Source organism: Haematobia irritans, chromosome 2 (genome assembly GCF_050003625.1).
Source record: "Haematobia irritans isolate KBUSLIRL chromosome 2, ASM5000362v1, whole genome shotgun sequence".
Lineage (NCBI taxonomy): Eukaryota > Metazoa > Arthropoda > Insecta > Diptera > Muscidae > Haematobia > Haematobia irritans.
In genome coordinates this window covers 92,496,594-92,520,707 of record NC_134398.1, presented here as the reverse complement: position 1 = coordinate 92,520,707, position 24,114 = coordinate 92,496,594, and the positions used below count along the sequence as shown (strand labels likewise).

Here is a 24,114-nt window from a genome sequence, read left to right as displayed (position 1 = left end):
ACCGATTTACAGTAGCTCACAGCTTATTTCATGATTTCAACTTCAAAACTCCTTAACTTCTAAACTAAGTGGAGTATAACATTAAGATTAATACCAAATGAAGGGGAAAAATGTGTGTTTAACAAAGGTAATTCATTTATTGCAAATATTGATTCTTTAAATACTTAAAAATATAAAAATAAAAAACACTGCTAATTTCCATGTCACAGCTTGTTTTATGCAGTCATTTATAGTACCGTTTTACTGCTCTGCCACACAGTTCTAATGGTTTTTTTCCTATTCTCTTAACATTCTTGTTTCTTTGCGTTTTACTAGTAATTAGTTTTATTCGGGTGTTCAAAACGATCGTACACACTTAAATATAAAATGGGTCCTCGCACGACAGTAGAGCAAAGGGAGTTGGTGATAAATCATTTTAAAAACGGCCATTCCCAGCTGTTTGGGTTAAAATATCAATTAATTCGCGAATTAGCACAATTTTTGTGATATCGATTTTCCCGCGCATTTTTTATTAGAATTCCCTAACAAATCCCAGAACGGTTTACAATGTAAGCAATTATAAGGCAACCAAAAGCTGACGTACATGAAAAGTATCTTAACGAATTTAAATATTTTTCACCACAACATTTTCGCCCTAATATGAATCACATTTTCGTAAGCCAACTTCCGTAAAAAATACCTTGTTCATTCTTGATCCATTGTTAGACTGGTAAGACTTATTCTGACAAAATAAATCCAAGTTTTATCCAACCCAACCTAATTGTTTCTTGGTGTTTCTTTTCTTTTCCTTCAATTACCCAAATTCTGGCGCTCTCCTACACTCATCTGGAGTGACAAAGACAAATTATTTTGTTTTTGCTTTGGGCTCACGAGTAATTATATTCCTCTTCAGATTCCATCACGAAATAAACATTGGTCCAATTCGAGCCGGATAAGCTCATATGGAAACATAGAATCTGATATATATACTTTGAGAGAAGTGTCTTGGATAATCACTCGAGAGAGTACAGTTTCAACGTGTCTTACTGTGGAGCAGCATAGAAACAGGTTGGTTCATTTTGGTTCTTTCTATCCGTATTATTCGTATTTAAAGTGCAATGAGGTGAGGAACTACTGTGTAATAAGAAGAAGAGTGCGGGATAAAATTAAAGAAAATTCCAACACGTGAAGGTAGTTCAGGTGGAAAACATAAGTTTACATAAAATTTACAAAAAGGAAAAGGAAAATACGTAAAAATGAAGTAAAAATAATATAATATTTGATTAGCAAAAATCATAGAAGTGGTTATAGAATAAATAGCGAAGTGCGCATATTTTAAGAAATGAGATTTTCATAGTGCATCATTTTATATCAGAGATTTTAAGATCAGAGATTTTATATCAGAGATTTGTGTGGATTACGTGAGGATTACACCAACGTGAAAACAATAACACCCCCTTTTTCATACTTGGTAAGTGAAAATTTCTTCATGTTCTTCAAGCGGCTCTCTGCCTTTTCTAGTTTTTTGGGGGCTTAGTATTTCATGTGTGAACCATCATGTTAATAGCATTTATAAACTAAGTGACAGTAACATTGTTTCGCTATGTTATTCACTATTTTGCTCCATTACTGTTTTGATATAGAATGTTATTAACAACCGTATTTCTGCTAAACTCCCATCACTGTTAAACTCTCTTTAATCGTAACACAATCTCTATACATACATACGCATCGCTCCATCTCTTTGCTACAGCATTCTTTGCCCATGTTAACAAGCACTCTCTTTAATCGTCACACAAACTCCATACCTACATACACGTTGCTCCATCTCTTTGCTACAGCATTCTGACTCAATGATCTATCACTCAATTGTTGAAACCAGTTCTGTTTCAATTCCATTTTTTATTTTTTGTTTTGACCTAATAGTTTTCTTCTTTATTTTGTTTTGATAAATCTCTGGAAAACATCATTTCCAATTAAATGTGGGTCAGTAGAATATTGGAATGTACACTTTCCAATTTAAAATATAGGTCAATGACCGCATCAGCTGATCTCCAGACATTTGTGCACAGATAGATTACTTTACGGCATTATGAGATATTATTTTTGCAATTGGTGAATTAAATGAAATAAGGAAACTATAGTTATTCATGGTAAATGTGAATAATTCATCCGATATCCGAACTGCACTATAAGAAAAAATTTGTCTTAGCTCCGAGAATTGTTCCTACTTTTCGACATTGATTTTGACCGGATACATACCATGAAAATATTTTGAAAATTAGAACTGTATGAAATTATAGCTTTATTTTTGGTCTGAGTAGTTATGCTTGTAATATCTTCTGGCATGATATGAATAATGAAAATATAACCAGAATAATCCCAATTTATTTAAACTGAAAATTTTAATCGAGGAGATCGTTGACTCCATTTTGTTCTAATCCAAAAAAAGTCAGAAAATAAATGCAAAATTTCACGTTTTTGAATTGAAAACTCGATTGTCTATACACAATTTAAATAAATTGAAGAGAGGATCATTCCAAACGAATATCATTGGAAAAACTGCTCAGTGCAATTAGACTTGTTTGTACTATTATATTTAGTGGCTCATTAAGTATATACTCAAATCCACCGAAAAATTATATACATCAAGAAGTGCTGGATTATGTTTTAATTAAATCAATAGAAATTTTAATACAAAAAGTCGTGGGATCGACAACCAAGTTCTTTTTTTATTTTTTCATTGTAATTATTTCTGTGGTTGAAAATATAATTCTCGTGATTGTAGCGACAAAGATTTCCTATCTTACAGATATATTCGATCTATATACTGAGATTTACTTGTTAGCTAATTTGTATATTTTTGAACTTTTGGAGATTTATTTGACTGGTTCGAATAATTCGTGCCTGGCGGCATAATCTAGCTTATACTTTTTGGGGATATTTGTCATTCGTTTCGCTGACGTACTGTCCTATAATAATAATGTCCCTTGAGGCCTTTATCTTGGTGGCTGACGATTTGGTGGAGTTTGAGGCTCATTTGAGTGACAAGCAATTTCCGCTAGATTCGATCCACTCCATTAACGTTCACAAGGAGGAACTGAAATCTCTTTGGGAACGAGTGAGGCCGGTTTACGAGAGATGTCTGGCGGACATCAGAGAAGAGGCAATGGGTGCGTCTCAGGGGGGTGTCCAGGATGAAAAGGACGATGAAGGATCTGCAGGCACACTCGAAACTATAAAGGACAAATACAGAAATGCGTATTTGACATATTGTCGCTGTCTTACCCGTCTGAATCATATTGCGGATTCTTTAGCTTCCGGTCCATGTGAATTGAAACCAAACACGCCGTCAGGTTTCAGATTGCCTCCATGTGAGGTACCGACTTTCAATGGCGACTACGCTGCATGGCCCACATTTAGGGACATGTTCACTGCTGTGTGCATTAAAAACGACTCTCAATTTTGTAGTTGTTCTATCGGGCTTAATTACCGCATGATGCGGTAGATAATAGTACAAATGAGACTGTGAATCGAGGGGAGGATCAACTTGCGACATATGCCCCAGTTCCTGATATTCCTCGAGGACCCTCAAGTACTCCGTCTTCAAGGTTGGATTGTGTAAAAATCTTTTCTCGATACGAAACAATTGTGCCATGGCTGCTTCCCTTGATTTTCCGAGCCTCTGTTCGTTCGGAAATCCATTCTTAAAGGGAAGAGAAACTACGAAACTTCCTTGCTGATCCCTTTTCGTTGTCCGAGCATACAAATCTTCACAATATTGGTCGGAAGGCGATTTGATTTTATGTTTTGGGAGGTCTTCCACCTCCCAAAAACGTGAAATTTCCTTATCTAAGGATATTTCACAGAAATAGGAAACGACTTTTGCACTAGGCGAAGTAGCATTATGGCCAATGGGACCGGTAAGAATCCACCCAAATGCCGTTTGTTGTGCCATAAGAGATCCCAAGACATTATGTTTCATACCTGGAAGCATTATAGATGGCAGCATATCTCCTCCTATCAGTATATCAACATTTGAACATTCGAAAAATCTTGGATCGGCCAGAACAAGGTCTTTGAGATCCGAAAAAGGGAGGTGATCAAAGGTACGGGATGGTAGATTACCGGCTAATTGTGGAACCACGAGAGCCGAGGTGGAGATCTCAAAAGTATCATCCACATATGAACGTAATGTCAATGAACACTCTCGTTGAACTGATGCAGATATGGTGTTATTCAAACCCGAGACTTGTGCGTTAGTGCGTTTGTAGGGAAGCTTAAGGGAACGGAAGAGTCTCTCAGAAATAAAAGTTCCCTCGGAACCAGAATCTATTAATGCCCTCGCCTTATACATGAGGCCATTAACGCATATCTGAACTAATGCCGTTCCTAATAGAACACCCCCAGAGGCAGAAGCAAAACACGTCTGAATGACACCACTGCCGGCCGATGTAGTGGACTGTATGGAGGAACTAATGTTTTCCGGGAGTGGCGTCGGAGCCGAACTGGTGTTTGTATTAGGATTGCCCTTTTGGGCCGTATCAGAAATTTTGTGAAGTAAAGTATTGTGTCTTTTCTTACAATGAAAGCATGAGTGCTTACTCTGACAATTCTTTACTGTGTGTACTTTTGAAAAGCAATTAAGACACAGATTACTTTTTCTTATCGTCGCCCACCGCTCATCTTGGCTCATTTTCAAGAACCGGGGGCATTGGCGAATAATATGAGATTCCCCAGCGCACAAATTACACTTAGGTTGCACGACAGTGTTCTGAAATGTTTTTACACGACTTGGATGTGACCTGTTGTTATTCGACTTACTGTAAGACGTTTTGGTGGACCGGTCGCCGGAAGTATTCGAATTCGACTTTTTCATTTCAGAAACCGATTCTAATGTTCTGTAGCGATTCGTCAGGTAAGAATCCAAGTCCGACCACTTAGGAACAACAGTCTTGTCACTCAGTGATTGTTCCCAAATAGTAAGTGTCGATTCAGGCAAGCAATTGCAACAAATGTAAACAAAAATTGGATCCCAGCTATTTATATCAACATCATACAGCCGTAAAAGCGAAATACATGCGTTTAGATCCCTTTGTAACTTCTTGATCGAACTTCCGGATTCATTGGTAATAGGAGATAAATTAAGTAAAGTTTTAAGTTGAATATTTATAAGGACACGTCGGTTTTCGTACCTAGAACATAGGTTTTCCCAAGCAACTTTAAAGTTTTCATTAGTTAATGGGACTTTCTTTACTATCTCATTAGCTTCGCCTTGTGTGCTCTGGTTGAGGTGAAATAGCTTCTCAACTGAACTCAAACGACAACGAACAGGGATCAGCAAGGAAGTTTCGTAGTTTCTCTTCCCTTTAAGAATGGATTTCCGAACGAACAGAGGCTCGGAAATTCAAGGGAAGCAGCCATGGCACAATTGTTTCGTATCGAGAAAAGATTTTTACACAATCCAACCTTGAAGACGGAGTACTTGAGGGTCCTCGAGGAATATCAGGAACTGGGGCATATGTCGCAAGTTGATCCTCCCCTCGATTCACAGTCTCATTTGTACTATTATCTACCGCATCATGCGGTAATTAAGCCCGATAGTACAACTACAAAATTGAGTCGTTTTTAATGCTTCAGCGGCTACATCAAATGGGTTGAGTCTCAATGACATTTTACATACAGGTCCAGTTCTCCAAAACGATCTCGTAATGCTTATTCTCCGGTGGCGTTTTTTTCGTTTCGTGTTCAATGGCGATATCACAAAGATGTACCGCCAAATCAAAGTCGATCCTAGGCACACTTCATTTCAGCGCATATTGTTCCGCAAAAGTCCAAACGATCCAATCCAGGATTATGAGCTCAATACCGTGACTTTTGGTGTCAATTGCGCTCCATACCTCGCCATTCGAACTATCCTCCAATTAGCCGACGAGACTCAATCCATTTACCCATTGGCGAGTGACATCCTTAGGCATTCAATGTACGTGGATGATGCCTTAGCTGGGGCTCACACGGTACATGAGGCAATCCAAGCTAGGAATCAACTTATCCTCGCTCTTAGATCTGGAGGTTTCGAAATGAGGAAGTGGACGTCGAGCTCCAGGCAGATAATTTCAGATCTCCCGGCGGATCATCTTCTCTACGAAGGATTTTTAGAGTTAGATGACCGTAGCACAGCCAAGACTTTAGGCGTCCGATGGGATGCGATATCCGATTGTTTCTGTTTTACTAGCAAATCGTTTCCTGAGGATTGCAGTTACACGAAAAGGGAAGTTCTTTCCCAAATATCCCAATTGTTTGATCCAGCGGGTTGGTTGACCCCTTGCATAGTGATTGCAAAAATCATCATGCAGAAAATTTGGATGGATCGCACACAGTGGGATGAAGTTATTACCCCTGAATCCCAGTCCAGCTGGAAACGATTTAAGGCCTCATACTTATCCATAGAGTCTATTAGAGTTCCAAGATGGGTTAATTATTCACCTGAGTGTATCATCCAATTTCACGGCTTCTGCGATGCCTCAGAAAAGGCATACGCAGCTGCCCTATTTGTTCGCATAGAGTTGGGAGATTCTGTTTATACCCATTTATTAACATCAAAGACGAGGGTTGCTCCCATAAAAACGTTGTCCATTCCGAGGCTAGAATTATGTGGTGCGGTACTTTTGGCAGAACTTATTGATAGTGCAATCCCACAACTTAGGTTGGAAAATTATACCATATATTGCTGGACCGATTCTACAATTGTATTGTCTTGGTTAGCCCGTCCTCCATGTTTTTGGGCAACTTTTGTAGCCAATAGGGTTACAAAAATAATCGAGGTGGTTGATGCAACGAAATGGTTTCACGTTCGATCGGAGGATAATCCTGCCGATTTGGCAAGTAGAGGGGTATATCCTGAAGACTTAGTGGACAATCAGCTATGGTGGATTGGTCCGAATTGGCTTAAAAACCCTTCTCACCTTTGGCCAAAAGGTACAGATTCCGATTATGAGTTTGTGGAAGTCGAGAAGAAACCTATCAAGGTTCATTTTTCATTTTTTCCCAAATTCGATGATGTGCTCAACCGTTTTTCGTGTTTCCCGAAGGCTGTCCGAGTAATTTGTTACGTGTACAGATTTTATTATAACACCCATCCAAGGTTTCGGTGTAGTTATAATGTCAATTCGTTAAGCATATCCTCGTTTGAAGTCCAAATGGTACAGAAAAATCTCATATTGACGACTCAGAAGGCACATTTCCCCCATGATTATCTGACATTATCTGCCGGTAAGCCATTATCGTCCACTAGCTCAATCATAAATTTAAACCCATTCCTTGATTCCGAAGGAATAATTCGTTCCAACGGTCGTTTGGTAGCATCACCAATTTTGTCATACGATGAGAGACATCCTATAATTCTGCCATACAACTGTCAGTTCTCTCGTTTGTACACGCGTTTCGTCCATCAGATATCACTACATGGCGGCAACCAATTGGTTCTTCGATTGGTTCGAATGAAATTTTGGATACCAAAAATAAAGAACCTTATTAAAACAACGATTCATAACTGTAAAATTTGTATTATCTACAAACGAAGATGTCGAACTCAGATAATGGCCGCTCTTCCCTCCGAAAGATCCGAGTTCACTCGTCCTTTTACTAATACCGGATTAGATTTCGCAGGACCTTTCGAAATTAAAAACTATGCTGGTAGAAATTGTCGTACTTCAAAAGGCTATGTATGCATCTTCATTTGCTTCTGCACGAAAGCTATTCATTTAGAAGCAACTTCGGATCTATCCACATCTGCCTTCCTTGCCGCTTTCAGTCGTTTCGTGTCCCGCCGTGGATGTCCTCTAAATTTATATTCAGATAACGGAACCACATTCGTTGGAGCATCTAAACTGTTGTCAAAGCAATTCCACGAAACCACACATGCGGCACTTACATCCAATTATGCACAACAGAATTTAACGTGGCACTTCATACCCCCTGGCGCTCCACATATGGGTGGACTATGGGAAGCGGGTGTGAAGAGCTTCAAGTCGCACTTCAGAAAAATTGCAGGTCATGTGAAACACACCTTTGAGGAGTTTCAAACTCTCTTATATCGTATAGAGGCTTGTCTTAATTCTCGCCCCTTGTCTCCATTGTCATCCGATCCATCCTACGTGTCGGCTTTAACTCCTGGCCATTTTTTAATCGGATCGCCATTACTGGCACCGATTGATCCCAAAATCCACGACACTCCGATTTCTATTTCTAATCGATGGGAAAGATTAAAAGCTATCCACCAACATTTGTGTTCGAGATGGAAGGAGGAGTATCTCAAGGAGCTGCACAAACGCTATAAATGGCAAAAGCCGTCAGAAAATCTACAAGAAAATATGCTCGTTGTTATAAGAGAGGAAAACTTGCCACCAAATACTTGGCGTTTAGGAAGAATCATAAAAGTTCATCCAGGCAATGACGGATGTATAAGAGTAGCGGATATACGCACTGAACGTGGGGTTATAACCCGCCCAATTACAAAATTAGTTGTTCTTCCTTCAGAATCCTCATCATAAATCGCACTCCATAAATATCTATCCAACCAAGCTTATACTCCTCAATCTCAACAGAACTTTATACATAATATTCCCATAATTTCTAGCCATAATGCCAAAAAGGATGTCGACCAAGGAATGTACAGCCAAATGCAGGTATATTTGCAGACTATGTAAAGGGTGATTCTTTTGAGGTTAGGATTTTCATGCATTAGTATTTGACAGATCACGTGGGATTTCAGACATGGTGTCAAAGAGAAAGATGCTCAGTATGCTTTGACATTTCATCATGAATAGACTTACTAACGAGCAACGCTTGCAAATCATTGAATTTTATTACCAAAATCAGTGGCAGAAAATCCGCTTTTTTATCGACAAATTTTGTTCAGCGATGAGGCTCATTTCTGGTTGAATGGCTACGTAAATAAGCAAAATTGCCGCATTTGGAGTGAAGAGCAACCAGAAGCCGTTCAAGAACTGCCCATGCATCCCGAAAAATGCACTGTTTGGTGTGGTTTGTACGCTGGTGGAATCATTGGACCGTATTTTTTCAAAGATGCTGTTGGACGCAACGTTACGGTGAATGGCGATCGCTATCGTTCGATGCTAACAAACTTTTTGTTGCCAAAAATGGAAGAACTGAACTTGGTTGACATGTGGTTTCAACAAGATGGTGCTACATGCCACACAGCTCGCGATTCTATGGCCATTTTGAGGGAAAACTTCGGAGAACAATTCATCTCAAGAAATGGACCGGTAAGTTGGCCACCAAGATCATGCGATTTGACGCCTTTAGACTATTGGGGACTAGTGGGGCTACGTCAAGTCTAAAGTCTACAGAAATAAGCCAGCAACTATTCCAGCTTTGGAAGACAACATTTCCGAAGAAATTCGGGCTATTCCGGCCGAAATGCTCGAAAAAGTTGCCCAAAATTGGACTTTCCGAATGGACCACCTAAGACGCAGCCGCGGTCAACATTTAAATGAAATTATCTTCAAAAAGTAAATGTCATGGACCAATCTAACGTTTCAAATAAAGAACCGATGAGATTTTGCAAATTTTATGCGTTTTTTTTAAAAAAAAAGTTATGAAGCTCTTAACAAATCACCCTTTAGAAGCGCTCACCCGTTACGAAAATGTCGAAAATTCTTAGCTATGAATTCTAAAAAGCGACAGCAAGTGGTTAGAATGTACGGCTACTGTAGAAATTGCCTGGCTCACAAACACTCCGATGGCTTCTGTTTTACGAAAACCGGGTGTTGATATTGCCGACTACATCACCACTCCTTGCTGCATGAGCATCCCAAACTACGGCAAAATAAGAAAACACCACCACTTAAATTATCCAAACCTACAACAACTAAAGCTGCGACTTCTAATTCAGACGAGGCCACAAAGACGGATCCATATTCGAAAACTAAAAGCTCAACTTCATTGACGGCCATCTTAAAACAAAATTAAACCATTTTACTACCTACTGTGTTGGTGAAGATCGATACCAAAAGTGGCAAATATGTGCTCCGATGCTTAATAGATTCTGGCTCACGGTTAAGTTCCATATCATCTAAAGTAGTTGATCGTCTTGGGCTTACCACTCTTACATTAGATAATGAGACAATATGCCCACTAACATTATTTGGCGCTTTGAACAACGAAAACCAAATTCAAGCAACATTCAAAGTGAATAGTCGAATATCAATGCGCACTCCCAGACAATCTTTACCGGCCTCAGTAAAAAATAATTTTAACAATATGGTACTGGCAGATAAAGACTTTTACATATCCTCATCAATTGACATACTTATAGGAGTAGATATATTCTCAAAGATAGTACAAGAAGGCATCATGACTAGATTGGGATTTCCAACTGCACAAAACACCATCTTCGGATGGGTCCTATACGGCTCTTATTCCACCTAATATATTTGAGCTTCTGATCCAATTTTTTTAATATCCTCACATAATTGCACAAACAATATATACGAATAATTTAGAACCATTTGAACAAACCAAAATCACTAACTTAAGATTTATTGAATTCCTGAAAAAAAAACAAAAAAAAAAAACCAAAAACAGAAATTTATTAACATATATATTTATATATAATATATATTTTAATATACTTATATGTGTACGTATATACATAAAACTCCATACATAATCCTTTTAGTAATTAATATATGAAATCTATATTCGAATTATACCAAATGAAGTTACATGTAGCATAAAAAATTTTATTTTTTTTTGATAAGGTTCAAAGAATGCCATTACTTTCTTGCAGATATACTGCAAGGGGGGCGGAAATGTTTGGGTTAAAATATCAATTAATTCGCGAATTAGCACAATTTTTGTGATATCGATTTTCCCGCGCATTTTTTATTAGAATTCCCTAACAAATCCCAGAACGGTTTACAATGTAAGCAATTATAAGGCAACCAAAAGCTGACGTACATGAAAAGTATCTTAACGAATTTAAATATTTTTCACCACAACATTTTCGCCCTAATATGAATCACATTTTCGTAAGCCAACTTCCGTAAAAAATACCTTGTTCATTCTTGATCCATTGTTAGACTGGTAAGACTTATTCTGACAAAATAAATCCAAGTTTTATCCAACCCAACCTAATTGTTTCTTGGTGTTTCTTTTCTTTTCCTTCAATTACCCAAATTCTGGCGCTCTCCTACACTCATCTGGAGTGACAAAGACAAATTATTTTGTTTTTGCTTTGGGCTCACGAGTAATTATATTCCTCTTCAGATTCCATCACGAAATAAACACCAGCGAAAAATTGGTTCAATGGTAAATATTAATCCGTCCACAGTTCAAAAAATCATTGAGCGATTCATGCATTAAAATCGGGTGAGAGATAAAGGCAGAACAGCTCCAAATAAAATTTTCAATGCAGTTGAGGAGCGGTACATAGTAAGGAAAATAAAGGCTAATCCTAGACTCTCGGCTGAAGTTAAAAAAAGCCTTAACAAAACATGTAGTGTCGAAACCGTTCGCCGGGTTCTGCGGGATCATAATTGTCATGGCCGAGTTGCCCGGAAAAAGCCATTAATCAGCCTCAAAAATAAAAAAAGCCGTTTACAGTTTGCCAAAGAGCACATTTCCAAGGGTCCAGACTTCTGGAATACAGTTATTTTTGCAGATGAGTCAAAATTTAATATGTTTGGCTCGGATGGCATGACCTACGTATGGCGAAAACCGAATACGCACCTCAATAAAGAAAATTTAAAAGTGACTGTGAAGCATGGCGGTGGTTGCGTTATGGTATGGGCATGTATGTCGGCTGCCGGTACAGGAAATCTAACGTTTATTGAAACTACAATGGATAAGAAGGTGTATGTTCATATTCTCAAACATAATTTGTTGCAAAGCGCAGAAAATTTGAGAATTCGGTCCAATTTCCGATTTTACCAGGATAACGACCCAAAACATAAAGCCGCAATTGTTCAGTCGTGGTGTGTATACAACTGACCACATTTGATGACGCCACCAGCACAATCTCCTGATATGAACGTTATTGAAAATTTATGGTCCATATTGGACAGCAACATCAGGGATTATGAAATATCTAACAAAAATGACCTTAAACGAGCTCTGGAATTAGAGTGGCGCAAAATTTCACCAGATATTACCAAGAAGTTGGTCGATTCGATCCCAAGACGCCTTCAAGCTGTTGTGGACAAAAAAGGGCTATCATACTAAATACTAAAATGTATAGAATAATTATCCATATTTATGTTTTAAATATGACAAGTAACTGCATAAAATAAGCTGTGACATGGAAATTAGCAGTATTTTTTTATTTTTATATTTTTAAGTATTTGAAGAATCAATATTTGCAATAAATGAATTACCTTTGTTAAATACACATTTTTTCCCTTCGTTTGGTATTAATCTTAATGTTATACTCCACTTAGTTTAGAGTTTTGAAGTTGAAATTATGAACTGCATAAAATAAGCTGTGAGCGACTGTAAGTGATCCGACATATTTATACTCAGCAATAGATATAGGGGAAAAGGTCAATATACTCAGCAATAGATATAGGGGAAAAGGTCACTGTTCTTTCGTCGAGTAAACGTTTTTTGAGCCAAGGAATAGATAGTTCGATGCACAATGTGAAACTACTAGACAACGCATGCTCAATAAACTTAATCTGTATCGTAGATATAGCAACCAATTTTTCAGACAAAAATATATTGAGAGTAGATATTTTTACTCGAAACTTTGTACTAGGAAAAAGCTCTCGCTATGTAATGCAGCTATTGAGAAACTGAACTGGGTCAGGAACTCGTGTGATTGGTGAAGTCTGGCAAATGCATTGATAGCCAAAGAACTTTTACAACTTTTCAATACCATTTTTCGCCGCGAGGCGATTCCACAGTCCTTCAGCAAGGCAATAATTACTCCTTTGCACAAAAAAGGAGAAGTAAATGTTGTGTCGAATTACAGGGGTTTATCACTGCTAGATATACTGTACAAAATTTTTGTAGGTATACTATTGGATCGGATAAATACGTGGATAGAATATAATAAAACTCTAAACGAGTACCAAGCAGGGTTTAGACGTGGTTATTCAACGATAGATAACATTTTTAATCCCACAAGAAAGACGATAGGTCTTTCTTCTAAGATGATAAATATATTGCAATCTATTTACGAGAATAATTCATTGGAGAGGAGAATATAAAATTACTTATGTACGCGGACGACATTGTTCTTTTATCAGACTTGCCAATAAAACTACTGTTTAAGTTCAAATTCGTAAGGTCAAAATTTATTCGTTAGATGGGGACTTAAAATCTTGTAAAATGACAATTTCCCCCTCGCTAGAAAATGTACCCTAAGCTCTGGATGCAGCTCTGTGCTTTCAGCACAATTCGTTACATTTTTCTAACGAGTCGCGCCATCACTGTCTTGCGGCGTCTAAGCTTTTGTTATTATTCGTTACTGGATTACGTCCGTCCAACGATTGTTTTGTAAAAGGTAAATTAATAATCTCCCAAAAATTCAATAAAATTACGTTTTATTGAAAGAATATTGAAAAGAAAACTAAATCCTTGTGTTTTTATTTATTTTATTTCTCGGTGCTACGCATTCATTGGTCCAATCGAGCCGGATACTTGCTTACAGCAATTAATAAAGGATTTTGTTTTGTCTTTTTTTCAAAGGAAAGTGCTGATATTGTGAAGCAACAACAAAAAAGCAGCCACTTTGCAGCCATATTTGTGGAAGATTTCATTTGAAAAATTATTTAAATAATTATTTATCAACACACAGGTGCGTATGTCAGTGTTTTATTAAAATAATTGAGCAAATCGCGAGTGTTTTTAAATTGAAACCGCGGTCGTTTTACAACATCGATACAATTATTTCGTTTTGCCGACGGCAAATTGCATTTCAAAAAACACACATTCGTTGCTACATACGTACGTACATTTCTTTCGTTTGTTTAATTTCGTTTTGTTAAATGATATTCAAGTGAAAGAATAATCAAAATAAAAAGTGAAAAATCTATTGTATATATTGGTGTTGTGTGTGGTGAATTTAAACGTTGACAGTGCTTATTTACTTCAAAACATTATTTGCAATTACGTTGCCTTTAACTTGAAGTAAATAAAACAATAACAAAATACACGCAGACTCCAAAGGCTCTGTTGGTCGTATTACTATTGTAAACAAACATCAATCGTCACTGCAGTCAACGTTTGAATTACATACCTACGTATGATCAGTGATACACACACGTATATACATACATATTTTTTTTGAGCTGTGTTTCTTTGGTTTATTTGTTAACCCTCCCGGGGCCGCGAGTTGTAAATATTTTGAAGAAAATTATAAAAATTTTTGAAATTGAGTTTTTTGGGTTATCGTGTTGTATGACCCATTAGCGTTACGCGCATTAGTAAAAATTATCGGTTTGGTCACTGTGCACCCTACAGGCGGTCCGGTACGATCGTATAATTTTTATTTTATCATATATATTACGTATATATTTTTATTTCTATATTTTTTATTATTTGCGATTTTTAATTTTTTTGGGGAGATTATCTGTCGTGGAAGTGTAGAGGTGTATTTTACAGTCCGTACACCCTACATGTGGTCTTACAGACATTTTTTATAATTTCTTATAAGTTGTTGAATTTTTTTGATTATTTGGTTTTCGTGCGTGAAGTTTTGATACAAATTGGCGGCAGTCAGTATTCTTCGGTACACTGAGCGTAATTTTCGTAAATTCATTCTTACACTGAGAGAAATAGTTTGAAAATTTTAGTAGAATTTTGAGATTTTTTGAATTCAACTTGAATAATTTGCCTATTTTTTGTACACGGGGAAAAATATTTTGTGATTCGGTACACTGAACGAAAATTAATTGTCTCTACACTGAGAGAAAAATAGTCCAATAGTTTACAAATTGTTTGAAATTTTTGATTTTAAGTTTTGAAGTGGTTGTTTTACGAACAATTGTTTACACTTCAAGAAATTTTGTGGTAATTTTGGTGCAGTGTGAGAATTTGATACACTGAAAGAAAAATTTTGTAAATTTTTGTTTTTGCATTTTTGGGCATTTTGTGCAAATTTATTGATTTTTCGGCCAGTTTTCGCTGTCGATAAGTGCGTGTTCACATACTTTACGAGTTTTTGTGACGCTAAATTATTCTCAATATGCCAGTTAATACATTCGCGCGATTCATTAGAGCCGCTGATGCGGTTGTGAAGTTTGGGACACGGGTTAGCTCTTTGAAGGAGGAGAATTTAGATGTTTATTCTCTAAGGGCTCAGGTCGAAGAGGCGAAATCACTCTGGGAGAAAGTGAAAGAGAGGTATGAGGAGTGTTTAGACGATCTTCAGGAGGATTCAGATAAGGGAAAGGTAGAATCTGCTGACGGCAAGTATGAGGCAACTTATGATGCCTATATTCGTATTGTTTCCTCTATCGAAAGGAAGATAGACGGTCTAAAAGCCGTTCCTAGGGCGTCAACTCCTATACAGCAGGCCGATGTGGCGGATATTTCTGCTCGTTCTGGTAATGTGGATGTATCGGGAAATTCTCTTTTGTTAGGTGTTGACCATGGTGCGGTCCATAGTTTGGCTTTACCACCATGCGATATTGAGGTTTTCGATGGTGACTTTCAGTCTTGGCCAACATTTAGGGATTTGTTTACTGCTGTTTATGTAAAAAATTCCCGTCTGAGTGATATTGAGCGCTTGTGTCATTTGCTCAAAAAGACTAGTGGCGACGCCCGTGAAGTTGTAAGAAGATTTCCTCTCACTGATAGGAGTTTCGAGTTAGCTTGGAGGACGTTAAAGGAAACTTATGACAACTTGAGAATTTTAGTCAGCAATCAGTTGAAACTACTTTTTGACCTTCCGGTCTTAGACACTGAGACAAGTTCTGGGTTGAAGAACTTGCAGCGTGGTATAAATGCATGTATTTCGGCGATGGCTGTGAATAACGTTCCTACGAACGATTGGGATCCGATTTTGATATATTTGTGTGTGCAACGTCTACCGAAGATTAGTGTTACTTTGTGGGAACAGGGTATAAGTGATAAGTCTGCGTTGTCGTCTTGGGTGGACATGGATCGTTTTCTTACGGAAAGGATTCAGACACTCACGTGTCTCCGCGATTTGAAGGGTATCGATGCTTCGAAGAAAACTGATGGCAGGAAACTGCGAACGCATTTTACGAATGCAGCTCCGAAATCTTCGCCATCTAGGTCGCGTAATTCGCAATACACTTCTCATTCTTCTAGAGATTCCGTCGATAAGATATGTGTTCTTTGTCCACGACAAAGCCATCATCTTCGTGTTTGTCCGAAATTTAGGAATCTTTCTGTGAATGATCGGTTGACTGCTGTGAAACGGTACCGCTGTTGTTTCAATTGTCTATCTCGTAGACATGACGTTAACAACTGTGCTACATCTCGCAGTTGTGAGAAGTGTCAAGGAAGGCATCATACTTTGCTTCATCGAGATTCTTGCCATTCTACGAATGTGGCGACTACGTCCTCGACAGTTTCGGCCGCTCGTCCTACGGATTCTAGCGGTTTGATTGACCCGCAGCCTTCCACTTCGTCTGGAATCGTGTCTGGTACTTCGGCCAGGCAAGTGTTTCATGTTTCCCAGAACAGGTCGGTACTATTAGGGACGGCTATGGTGAACATCGTTCATCAGGGTATGACGTACCCAGCTCGGGCTCTTATTGACCCAGCATCGGAAGCCTCCTTTATTACCGAAAATATGCAAAAGTTGCTTGGAATTTCGACAACGAGTGCGGTGTCTTCAATATCAGGCGTGAATCAATCGGTTTCGATAACTTCTCGCGGTATTTGCCCTCTGAGTATAGGGTCACCCATAGATGGATCGGTCTTGGTAGAGGCGACTGCGTTGGTCCTGCCTACGATTTCTGGGAATTTACCGTCTTTCCAAGTGAGTCGGAATTATATGTCACGTTTGCCTAATTTACGTTTAGCTGATCCTAATCTGTTCGATAGTCGTCCGGTTGATCTATTGTTGGGGGCAGACGTGTATCCCAGAATTATATTACAGGGGGTTCGGTCTGGTATTTTAGGATCGTTGATTGCTCAACAGACAGTCTTCGGTTGGCTCATTACTGGTTCAATTCCCACTTCTAATGTGACGGTTTTTTCAACGACTGTTGAATTTATGGAAGAAGATGGTCTTGACAAGACTCTTCTTCGGTTTTGGGAATTAGAGGACTTACCAAGACGGGCAATTTGTTCTCCCGCAGATAAATTTTGTGAAGAAAATTTTAAGAATACCACATATAGGGATTCCGATGGAAGATACGTAGTGACTCTTCCGATAAAACCCGAATTAAAGGGACAAGTTTTGCTTGGACATTCGCGGACAAGTTGTTTGAAGCAGTTTATTCGTGGTGAGGCTTCGCTTTTACGAAAGCCTGAAACAAAATTAATGTATGACGGGGTGATTAAAGAATATTTGGACTTGCAACATATGAGACCAGTGTCGTCGACTTCTCCTGCAGATCAAACTGTGTGTTATTTGCCACACCACCCGGTAATCAATCCGGACAAATTGACGTCCAAACTTCGAGTTGTCTTTAATGCTTCGCATAAGACCTCAAATGGTAAAAGTCTGAACGACATTCTTTATGTGGGACCCACATTACAATTGGAATTGGTTCATTTGATTTTGAGGTGGAGATTTTTCAAATATGTTTTTAATTGCGACATCACACAGATGTACCGCCAAATTAGGGTAAATTCGGCCCATACTTCTCTGCAGCGAATTGTCTTTAGGGACTCCCCACAAAAAGATGTACAAGACTATGAGCTGCAGACCGTGACATTTGGAGTGAATTGTGCTCCCTATTTAGCCATACGGACGTTATTGCAATTGGCCGATGACTCCGAAGATGAATATCCCCACGCGGCACATATTCTACGAAGGTGCATGTACGTGGATGATGTTTTGACAGGATACCATGACGTGGATACTGCTGTTGAATCTAGGGACCAATTGATTAGAGTACTATCATCGGCAAAGTTCGAACTGAGGAAGTGGACTTCTAATGAGCTAGCCATTTTGGAATCGCTTCCGGCTGACCATTTGGTTGACGCCAAATTACTGGCATTTGTTGAGGCCAGTAGTTCGAAACCGTTGGGTATTAGGTGGAATGCGCAGTTGGACTTATTTTATTTTGAGATGAAACCGATTGAGCGAAAATCTCGGTTTACGAAGAGAGAGGTTTTATCGGCTATAGCTAGGCTATTTGACCCTGTTGGCTGGCTGGGGCCAGTTATTATAGTGGCGAAGATAATTATGCAACAGGTTTGGTTGGATAAGATAGGATGGGACGAGTCTCTTCCGTTACAAACTGAGCGACAATGGCGAAAGTTTGTCGAGACCTATCAGGATGTGAATCACGTTCTTATTCCTCGATGGGTCAATTACTCCACAGACTGTGAGGTAGAATTACATGTTTTTTCCGACGCCTCGGAAAAAGCATACGCGGGGGTAGTATATGTTCGTGTGGTTACGCCGCAGGGACATATCTTCACCCATTTGCTATCTTGTAAGACTAAGGTAGCCCCCATCAAATCTATATCTTTGCCACGTTTGGAGCTTTGTGGGGCAGTTTTGGCCTCAGAACTTTACAAGTCTATAGCCAGGGAGTTAGATATTGAATTTCGACGTGTTTATTGTTGGACGGATTCTACGATCGTCCGCTCTTGGCTTCGAAAGACGCCATCTACGTGGTCTACTTTCGTTGCGAATCGCGTATGTAGGATTCAGGAGAATACTGGGGGACAGAATTGGTACCATGTTCGCTCTGAGGACAATCCGGCCGACTTGGGAAGTCGCGGAGTGTCGCCTGCAGAGTTGGCGGTTTCGTCGCTTTGGTGGCATGGACCAGAGTGGCTCTGCTCAGATAGTTCTCAGTGGGATATAAATGATTTCACCCCTCTTGAGACTGACGTTGAGGTACGGGCGGTCAAGACTCACGCATCGTTTTTTACGAACTATGAGGACATTTTAGAGAGATTTTCTTCGTTAGATAGGGCTCTACGAGTCATCGCATATATATTTAGGTTTTATCACAGGACCCATTATTCACATGCTAGTCGAAATGTGTATCACGACACGACGTTGACGGCAACCGAATTAAAGGCAGTGAGATTACGTCTAGCTGTTCTTTCTCAAAGGGCTCATTATCCGGATGAGTGCCGTTTTTTGATGGAAAAGAAACCGTTAGGTTCCTGGAGCTCGCTGTTGTCATTGAATCCATTCCTGGATGAGGAGGGGGTTATGAGGTTGAATGGTCGTTTGAGTAGGTGTCCTACCCTGTCGTATAGTGAGCGACATCCAATTATAGTGCCGTATAATAGTAGATTCGCTAGGTTACTAGTGAAATATGTTCACGACATATCTATTCACGGAGGGAACCAGTTGGTTCTACGTCTTATTCGGATTGAGTATTGGATTCCTCGTTTAACATCTTTGATTAGATCGACTATTAACCGGTGTAAACGGTGTCTGTTGGATAGGAAGAAGTCTTGTACGCAGATCATGGCGGCTCTCCCACCGGAGAGAACTGTACTTACCAGACCGTTTACTACGACTGGCGTTGATTTTGCGGGGCCTTTCGAAATTAAGTCATTTATAGGGCGCGCATGTAAGATAACAAAGGGTTATGTTTGCGTTTTTGTATGCTTTTCGACGAAGGCCATACACTTGGAAGCCACATCAGACTTGTCTACGACAACGTTTCTGGCCGCTTTTCACAGATTTATATCTCGACGCGGTTGTCCCAAGACCATTTTTTCGGATAATGGTACAAATTTTGTAGGCGCTTCACGCGAAATGGAAAAGGATTTGAGATGTGTTTTTAAAGAAGGACGTGATAAGGTGTGTTCCGCATACCAGTTTCAGCAGCTTTCCTGGCAGTTTATCCCTGCCGGGGCGCCACATATGGGTGGTCTCTGGGAAGCTGCTGTCAAAAGCTTCAAGACGCATTTTAGGAAACATGCATCAGGATTCAAATTTACATTTGAAGAGTTTTCGACTGTTCTTTCGAGAATTGATGCTTGTTTAAATTCTAGGCCGTTGTGCCCAATGAGTGAAAGTTCTCAAGAATTGGTAGCACTTACGCCTGGCCATTTTTTGGTAGGATCTCCGATCTTGGCGCCTCCTGAACAGTTAGAGGAGGAATCACCACTTCATTTGGTGCATCGATTTAGGAAAATGAAGGCGCTGTCGCAACAGTTCTGCTTACGGTGGAAAGATGAATATTTGAAAGGCTCCTGAACAGTTAGAGGAGGAATCACCACTTCATTTGGTGCATCGATTTAGGAAAATGAAGGCGCTGTCGCAACAGTTCTGCTTACGGTGGAAAGATGAATATTTGAAAGGCTTACAGAAAAGGTATAAATGGAAATTTCCGCAGCGTGATATCGAAGTAGGGGACTTGGTAGTAATTCGTGATGAGCAATTGCCTCCTACATCGTGGAAATTAGGTCGTGTGGATGACGTCCACCCAGGATCTGACGGTCGCGTTAGAGTTGCAGACGTGAGAACGGCAAACGGTGTTGTAAGACGACCGGTGGTAAAATTGGTCATACTGACCGAATAGTTTTCGATCGTTCATATAGTAAGCGTCATCTTTCTTTTCGCAGTACAATGGAAAATATGAGGGAAATTGTTAAGACTCTCCCTGACTACGAGGATGACGTCCCGATGTCCGATGAGGAAAAAGAGATTTTAGAAAATAATGTTGCACCGGTTCTCCGCGAGCCGTTACCAGCCATCGAGCAGGTCCCTGACGTCGGGATGACCCCAGTCGTCGCCTCTTCACAAGGGGTAGTACCGACGCAGAAAGTTGTCCCTCCGTCGGGGGCTGATACGGCTCCTGCTGACGTATCCGCAACCAACGTAGCCAAACCATCGTCATCCCCTACGGGGACTGCCCAAAAGAATTCAGGTGTGAATAAAAGAGGGCACTCGAATGTCTGTGTGTTGTGTATGCGAAGTCACAATCTACGGTCGTGTCGCAAATTTTTGAACATGCGTTTGGAGCAACGATTGCGCACTGTAGTGTTGCATCGGGTATGTTCAAACTGTCTGGGCAGGTCTCACATGCGATCGACCTGCAATAGTCGCGAGAGGTGCCGCGAATGTGGAGATAGCCACCATACGCTGCTACATTCATTTGACCAGCAACAACGTCCTTCCGCTCAAACCTTGTCGACGAGAAAGTCCAAGTCAAGTTCGTCCGTTAACTCGTCGGCGTACTGTATCACGAATACCGCTCCCCTATCTGATCCGATGTTGGTTCTACAACCAACCGTCACGCTTGGTCCCACTATAGTCCTCTTGCTTGTCTTGTCCGATCGTCGAATTCCTGTCCGAGCTGTCCTCGACCCGTGTGCGGGGTACAGTATGATTTGTAGTAGTTTAGCTCTCAGCCTACGGCTTGTCTCAGCGATGACGTCGCATGACGCATTTTGTCGGCTTGTTGCTGTCTCCCGACACAATGCAGAAAGTAAATTGGTTTTTTCTGCCCGGGTAACAGACCTGACCCGTGTTGTCACCCCATCGTCGTCGGCTCCAGATACGATACGGGAACATTTCGAGTGTCTCCAGCTGGCCGACCCAAGGTTTTACCGTCCTTCCGGGGTGGGGTTGGTTCTAGGGCCCGATGTCTACGCACGGGTTCTAAAGACACGAATATTTTCGAGTCCTGGATTCCCATTGGCGCAGCTAACGATGTTTGGCTGGATAGTATCAGGTCAATGCCAACCATAAGTGTCGTAGGTCATCCTGGCCAATAACCCAGACACTGCAGACCCTCCGGGTCAACGGCTCTACGAGCATTTAGTTAAGAATTCATGAAGTTTGAAAAAAATTTAAAGAACTAATAAAAAAAAAAAAATTGCTCAATTTGAAAATGAAACTGGCATCGCATTTTATATTTATTTTGATATTAAAATATTGTATGTAATGTCTATGTATTAATGAATTTCAATTACAACATAGCTGGATGTTGCAAGGCGGGCGGAATGTTTAAGTTCAAATTCGTAAGGTCAAAATTTATTCGTTAGATGGGGACTTAAAATCTTGTAAAATGACAATTTCCCCCTCGCTAGAAAATGTACCCTAAGCTCTGGATGCAGCTCTGTGCTTTCAGCACAATTCGTTACATTTTTCTAACGAGTCGCGCCATCACTGTCTTGCGGCGTCTAAGCTTTTGTTATTATTCGTTACTGGATTACGTCCGTCCAACGATTGTTTTGTAAAAGGTAAATTAATAATCTCCCAAAAATTCAATAAAATTACGTTTTATTGAAAGAATATTGAAAAGAAAACTAAATCCTTGTGTTTTTATTTATTTTATTTCTCGGTGCTACGCATTCAACTACAATTGATGATAAACAAATTATGGGAGTATTACTCAGTATGGGGCCTTAAGCTGAATCTCACTAAATCGAAGATTGTTGTTTTTAGGAAGGGGAACAGGATAAGGGCGGATTTGTCTTGGGTTTATGGCACGGAGCCTATAGAAGTTGTCAATGAATATAACTACTTAGGCATCAATCTGACTTATAGCCTTTCCTTTAATAGCCACCTTAGGGGCAAACTACAGACGGCGAAAATGCCCATTACGTCAACATGCCAGCGATATGTGAATAATGCGAAAATATCACTTTCAAAGAAACTGCAAATTTTCGATGCGGCTGCCAAAACGATTTTATTCTATGGAACTCAGATTTGGGGGTTTCAGAGTTACGACTAAGTGGAGAAGCTCCTCATATGTTTCAAGAAGATAATGTATCTGCCTATCAACACTCCAAATTATATGTTGGCAATTGAAACTGGTCTACCCAGTATGTTTACGGAGATTCTCTAAAACTTCACTTCTCGTACGTAAATACCAGTGGGAAGACTTCCCCGTTTTCTAGCGGAAAGGACAATTGAAGCTCGTGTTTTCTGGGCGGAAAGGTGGGAGTTTTTAGGTACGCAATGCGGCCTAAACTTTAACTGGAATCTTAGAGGACAGGCACTCAGTTTGCTTCACGATGAACTTATTCGCGATATATCGGAAAGGGAACGGGAGTTGAACAGAGACAGAGCTTTACACACAATTTCATGACCTATACCCGTACGTCCTTCTGTATTTTCAGGACAATTTCTCATAACGACATATGAGTTTAATATTCCGAGCAAGAGGCGGCTTTCTAGATTTAAATGCAAGGCCCTTCAAGGATAACACAGATGGTTATTGCACCATTTGTAATATGAATGTTCCAGAAAATACATTTCATTTTATTGGGGTATGCCCAAAAGGAGAGGAAAAAATGTTTCGGAAGGAGTATTTTATTGGTAGATGAATTGTACGATATTTTAAATGGAAAAAATTTTACACAGTTGGGCATATATCTAACTAACAGCATGAACTATAGGAAACTTATACTCTGTGAATTTGATCAATCAAAAGTTAAAATTGAACTAGTGCATACTAGTATCTCAAGATATAATTTAGCCAATCTGACACACAACTAAATGTTATGTCATGACAAGAAGGACAAGATAGAAGTAAATTAATTCCAATACAATTGAAGTATTCGCTTTTTAAAAAATAAAGGGGTTGCTGATGCTTTGTATGTTGCTTGGTAATGTGTTCCAAAGACGTATTGTACTGATAAAGAAATGCCATACGGAAACAAGACATCGACGCCCAAATGGTATTATTTTTCTTCCTCTGCTTAATCTTGTGAATCTGAATTTCCAATACAAGTTATCCGGTGTCCGTTTTACTATAAGTTTCTGCAAAAATATCAAAGCCTTTGAATTGAGGAGAGTCTGAAAACTAAATCCATACAGAGAATTCGCTAGATGGGTGACACGTTGTCGCCTATTCAGTCCATACACATAACGAATGATTCTATTGAAGGCAACGTTTAACCTCCGTAGACTCCCCGAGTCACAATTAGCAAAAAGTTCACAGCCATAAATCAGTCCTGGTACCAGTAAAGTTTTTGCCAAGAGAATTCGTATGTTCAGTGTCGTATACACGCAAAGAAAAAAAACGTTTGGAAAACGTG

The 24,114-nt window shown here is 39.5% G+C and overlaps 2 protein-coding genes across 4 annotated transcripts in view; one reads left to right on the top strand and one right to left on the bottom strand.

The window, feature by feature from the left end:
• The window catches only part of Hasp (Hig-anchoring scaffold protein), a 563,757-nt gene that overhangs the window by 3,821 nt on the left and 535,822 nt on the right, over window positions 1-24,114 (bottom strand). The gene's annotated exons all lie outside the window — the stretch shown is intronic.
• On the top strand, window positions 13,277-22,382 carry LOC142225768 (uncharacterized). The gene is made up of 2 exons (XM_075295591.1): window positions 13,277-13,801; window positions 20,689-22,382. The coding sequence occupies exon 2, from the start codon at window positions 20,693-20,695 to the stop codon at window positions 21,815-21,817; it is 1,125 nt and encodes a 374-aa protein (XP_075151706.1). The 5' UTR covers window positions 13,277-13,801; window positions 20,689-20,692; the 3' UTR covers window positions 21,818-22,382.